General features: G+C 38.6%; 1 protein-coding gene across 1 annotated transcript in view; it reads left to right on the top strand.

Annotated features, from left to right (window-relative positions):
* Nucleotides 1-6,000, top strand: part of LOC107099767 (disheveled-associated activator of morphogenesis 2-like) — a 115,479-nt gene that overhangs the window by 84,762 nt on the left and 24,717 nt on the right. The window contains 1 exon segment of the mRNA XM_015398028.1: nt 1,973-2,067. Coding sequence (XP_015253514.1) covers nt 1,973-2,067 — 95 coding nt within the window.

Raw genomic sequence — 6,000 nt, 5'->3', positions numbered from 1 at the left:
TTCATGCATGTTCTCACAATGTGCGACCTGATGCTCTGATGCGATCTACCTGCTCACACCCTACGTCTAAAACTCAGACATAATCTCAGCTCTGCAGTGAGATGGCGCTACTCGGACTGGTCTATCCGAAAGCCAAACGAGGAATATGAAGCTCAGTAGTGTGAAACGTGCTGCCTTGGCAATTAGTGCAATTTTGTGCTGAAAGCCTTAAAAAGAAAAGGCGACGACGTATTTGGATAAAGACATGGCTGAGCAAACGTGGCTACTAAGGTCTGTTAATTTTACAGAAAGGACCCTATTTCACCCGAATCCCAGCCATGCTTGTTTTTTCATCTGAGAGGATTTTTATTATTTATTTATTTTTTTTATTTAACCTTTATTTAAGCCAGGTCTCTCTTTTTCAAGAGAGACCTGGCCAAGGTAGCAGCCAAACCACAGGGAGTTTATACATATTTACAACATATTACATTTTGCAAAATAAAAAATAAAGAATTAAAAAATTAAAAAAACCCATAAAAAAATAAAATCAGAGCAGTATGTTAAAACACATTGAGCATCTCAGGAAAAACAAGCACATATCAGCATCACTACATTCTTCATGGTTGCTTTAAATGCATTAATGGACACGATAGTTTCTAATTTGAGCTCTTTCTGGAGGTTATTCCATCCCCAAGGTGCAGAGTAGGAGAATGCAGTTTTTCCCAACTCAGTTGAAGCTTGGGGTACATTAAAAAGTAACCACTGAGAGGAGCACAACTGATAACTACCGGAACTCACAGAGAGGAGGTTACAGAGGTACAGTGGGAGTTTACCAAGTATTGCTTTATAGATAAAGATATACCAGTGCTGTTTTCTACGAATTGTTAGTGATGTCCAACCAACTAGATCATAAAGAATGCAAAGACGGTAGAAGAAGAAGAACCCTTGTTTGCCCACTGAGCGATTTGCCCAGGATGGCCGACTGAAAGTCAAACATGTTTGATTTTCTCCCGCCCTCACGATTCCTGATCAGGAGGTGGTCGTGAGAGGCTGATCGGCCCTTGTTACACTAAACGACACACGATCAGGCTTAAAGTCGGCCTGATTCAAACCTTCTCGCACGACTGGAAAGTCTTCCCGAAAAGGGCAAAAAATTGCACAGTGTATGTCGGGCTTCACAGGATTGTAGATTTTGGCTTCAAGATTCTAAAATATCACAAGATTTCTGGTCAAAAGTAAATCTGTTTCAATAAGCGCCTTCAAGTTACCATTACGTCTAAGCTATTATTATTGGCCCTGGGTGTTTAGGTTAAAACATCACAGCCTGTATCGTTGTTTAGCATTCATAATTTAAAGGAAGATATGAAATAGTTCTTTGCCTTTTGTGGTGACAGATTGAGCTAACAAAGACTCCTCAGCATTCTGACAGATGAGATGCTTTTACAAAAAATAACTCCTGCCCCAAATCATTTTTGTGGTTGGGTTTTGGTACAGAAGAGGGAAAAAATATGGTGTCAGAGTGGCAAATAAAATATGTATCATTCAAAAGCACTCCAAGGATACCACAACTGGCAAAACGTTAGACACTAATGGTAGCTTCTGCTTTATAGCTTCCAAACTTTAAGAGATTCTTGACTTTTTCTTGACTGCATTTTATTAGTTCTAGTTCAAAATTTAAAATGCCAACAGACTGACCACATCTGTAATCAATAGTTCTGCACAGAACAAAGGTATTTTTTAAAGCATCTCAAGAATTAGAGCCCTTGCTGGCCTGTTCAGAATCATGTAGATATTCTGTGTTTGTACCTACTAACAGCACGTAACGGGAGTCCTTGCAGAAAAAAAAACAGCAGATTTCAGAAAAAAAAAATTCAAAGTTTTAAAGCTTTTTGAAAACACTTTGTGGCATATCCCTGTAGACTGCAGTTTGGTTTGGATCTCCTGTAAAGCCACTATTTACCTCCACATTGATATAAATTTTCTATTTTTACAGATGCAGACATTGTTTGCCTTTGATGAGGAGGAAATGGAAATGAGGAACAAGGTGGTGGAAGACCTGAAGACGGCACTCAGGACTCAGCCAATGAGGTAAGTCCTCAGCCTCTGGTGTTTTCCTGGGCTGCAGAGCGCTCAGAGCTCCGCTGTGCATGGCTCTCATTCAAGTCATGCATTCCTACCATTTGACTTGCTGAGGTAATATCCCACAAGCTAATTACAGCTAATAATGTAACATACTACTGGAAAGATTTGCTTTGCTATAATAGCACCTCTTGTCATTTAGAGTTATCCCACTTAATTACTTCCAACTGAAATACAACCAATTAGAAGTATTTTTAGCATCGTGGTTTAACTTTTTCCTCTCCTGACATGGTCATCGACAGCTGTTAGGCCTCACACTTCAACAAAAAAGAGCCATTCGAGGACATGGTACTTCCCATTAATACTTCTGTCCTCCTCCACCGTCTGCAGCCCCTTAACAGCCATCCATCAGGCACTCATAAGATGTGGTGGTCTAAACCAAAGCGGCGCTGTTGAGGTTTTCCATGGGGACGTATAAAGTGACAAACTGATTCTATAAAGCGACAAAAACTCAGTGCAGCTTTGTAGTCTGGGTCATGTCTCAGTTTTGTGTTTGTAGGTTAAGGGTTTATAAGCCTGCTTAGATTTGTGCTCCAACAGCATGTAGACCTATTTGCCTTTTATGTCGTACTCCTTGCAATTATTTTTAACTGTGGATCTCAGGTTGTCAAACTCATTTCTTCAAGAGGAAGTATTCTAAACTCCTATTCTGATCCCTTGTCCACACATGTACCCCTAACTCCAGCAGATAAATTACCACATTTCACCTCGGATCTCTCTCCTTTTTATTTGACTCCTTTGTCTCTGTTTAATTTTGTATATCTCCTTTCAACTTTTCTCTCCCTGCTTTGCAGTTATTTCCAGTTTTCTCGCTATGTGCAGGTAATGAGAAGCAGCCATGCTGACGTGGCTGCATGCTCTGCACATGTGTCTGCATGCGTTGTTTGTTTACCAGCCTAATGAAATAACTGGCGACAGATGCTGGGAAATGATCAACCGTCTTTTATCTAAAAATGTTATTAAATCAGCCTGTTTGTCATCTAAACAGTCAATCTTTCTCTTCAACCATTTTATGTTCCGCTCTGCTGAATGAGGAAGCTTAGAGATTGACTGTTTGGGATATTGAAGTCAGATTTTTTTTCTTTTTTAAGGCTATGCATGTAAATTAATGTTTGCACATTTTACATAATTCAAAAATGTAGGTTTTAGTTTGAGAACCAAGAGAAAATTGATAAATTAAAAGATGATAGCTATTTATGAATCAAAGCAAATGTTCCTTAATTTCCCTAATTTATAGTAGAGCGAAGAACATGTTAGGTTTGTGTTTGATGTTTGCTGACAAAATAGTTAAAGATTTTCATTTAGATTATTTAATGAATAAGAAGGAAAACTGTTTCAATGATGGGAAAGATTCACCAGTTAATGTTAATAAATAACTATAAAGCTCTTATTTTTGTATTTGATCCCAACTAGCCTTTAAAAATAGTTTTTAGAATAAAATTCAAATTTTCATTTGGCAAATCCATTGTTACCCGAAATAATGTTGTAACCAGACATGGAGCTTTGGGGGGGAGGGGCATCCAACCCCATGAAATCTGATTGGTTCTCTGTTTATATTCAGCATTTCAGCCAATTATAAACTCAACTAACTCTACTTCCCCCGCTGACATATGTCAAGTTGTCTTTAAGGTTTAATTTTTGTTTATAAATGGAAAATTAAAAACACAAATCTTATCCCCTTTGTGCACAATATGCACTTGAATGTATGTAATGTTTAGAAATTCCAATTGCAAAGAAAAAAAAACTGTCTGTAAACAGAACAAATACATAAATGCATGAAGTGGTGTTAAAATCAAATGTAAAGAAATTAGTCAACTGCTCAGTTGTGGCCATCATTTTTTACACTAAAGATAGGTTGAATTTAAAAGTAAAACTCTGTTTATCCTCAATTGAGTGGAGTTTCTAGCTAGGTAATGGCTTGGTCACAGTATTTTAGATAACTGGCTGAAGCTATCCGGTTAACTGGCTAATGCTCTGAAGAGGCTACTCTATTGTCATGACATAAGCCACATTGCAGTGTTTTAATTTACTGTCTCCAGACTCAAACCGTATTAAGAGACACTTTATTTAAGAAAATGACTTTAATAGGGCTTCAGCAGGCTTCCCTCCTGCAGAATGTCAGGCGGTTTGATGGTTTTCTTGGAGCAGAGTAACACGTTAGCTCCTAAACACTTGACCAAACTTCAGTATATTGTCACAACTTAACCTCCCTTGTCAAAAAAATGTATAGTTTGATTAATTATACATTTAGTTGGCAACAATTTGGTTGCAGTCATAGGCTACGTTCACAATGCAGGTCTTAATGCTCAATTCCGAATTATTTTGTTTTTGCGTTGTTGTTCCAAATATATGCAACTTGCATGCGTAGTAGAGGACGTAATGACGTCACAAGCAAGCGTGATCTGTATTCACGGAAGTAAAAATGGGTGGTAGTGCTGGAGCTCATCTAGCTCCAACCTTAAAAACTCAATCTTTTTAAGATGGTTATACTACTCTCCACATTATCATCCACCATGGTCTTTGTTTTTCTGTCAACTTCTGCGTAGCAGGATGAAAAATAGTGACCTTTGTTAATTATTAATAGTGTTCAGGTCGGATGAATGCCACCTGGCTGTTCAAACAATTGTTGAAAAGATAAGATTCGTATCGGATTCAGGACCACATAGCCAAGGGACCTAGGTTGCATTGGAAAAAATCGAATGTGCAGTAAAAAAGATACTATACAGGTCGCATATGTGCAAAAAAACTGGATTTGGGTCACTTTAGGCTGCAGTGTGAACGTAGCCCTAGTCATGAAAGCTATCAGTTTTCATGCAACCATGAAGGTTACCAATTTTGGTAATAGAATAATATTGAAAAGCTGCTTCACTTTTATTCCAACCTCTGTGGTCTGATGCATATCACCCTTTAGCAGAGCTTAAACAGTTAGCCATAAAACATGGCAGGTTTATGATCAAAACAATTCTAATTAAAATAAGTACACTTTTAGACATTTTATACAACTGCACAGACAGATATTATAAAACACTTTTCTTAAGACCAACACTAACAAAATAAATATAGATCTGATCTGTCAGATTTACTATATAGAACCATTTGAATATAGGACTGTCTTTAAACTCAAAACTAAGGGCCGATACTTTTGACAAGTTAACAATTTAACATTTGCTCCTTTGGGGAGTTTGGGAAGTAACTGTATTTGTATGATTATAAAATAAAGAGAGGCAAACATCGGCTGCAATAACACAATCTAAATGTGATTATGATGGAGTTTTTTCCAGCATCTTGCTCCCGTTCCCGTGTATCCTTCATGGGTTTTCTAGTATTTTATTCAGATAATTTACCTCATCAGACTTGAACGGCTCAATGAATGCTCTTTAGAGGTGCACCTGCACCAGAGCTGTTCTTCTCAGGATGAGTTATGGCCCATTAACCAGCAGATGTTTCTTCCTACCGTAAACTTAATGTGGGTTCCAGGTGTGCCCCCCAGAATATGGGTGTCCAGGGGAATAACGGGGCAGTGAGTTAATATCCCGCCTTTGTCAAATTTGAGACAAGTGAGCGTAAGAGGAAAAAAGATGGCTCAGAGCTTTAAGGTCAAGGGGAAATCTGAGCTTATTGGTGACTTTATGGGTTGTTTCTGTGCACCATGGGTGCATCTGTTTTTCTGGCCAACTTTTGTGAGACGTGGTTGTGTCTCTCTGTGTTTTCTGCTGTAATTTATGCCTGCCTGAAGTGGTCTCCCTCCCTTTTTTCTTCTGGATTCTTTCCAGAGGCAGCTGGGCCTGGCTGTGAAGAGGCGGCCCTTTATGCCCTCTGCTTGTTTTGCAGGGCCACAGGAGCTAAACACATGCTGGGTATGCAGGGTGCCAGTCAGAGGGC

The sequence above is a fragment of the Cyprinodon variegatus genome, unplaced genomic scaffold (genome assembly GCF_000732505.1).
Source record: "Cyprinodon variegatus isolate N-32 unplaced genomic scaffold, C_variegatus-1.0 Scaffold905, whole genome shotgun sequence".
NCBI lineage: Eukaryota > Metazoa > Chordata > Actinopteri > Cyprinodontiformes > Cyprinodontidae > Cyprinodon > Cyprinodon variegatus.
Note: the sequence above shows the minus strand (reverse complement) of the source record. Positions and strands in the feature narration are given on the sequence as shown.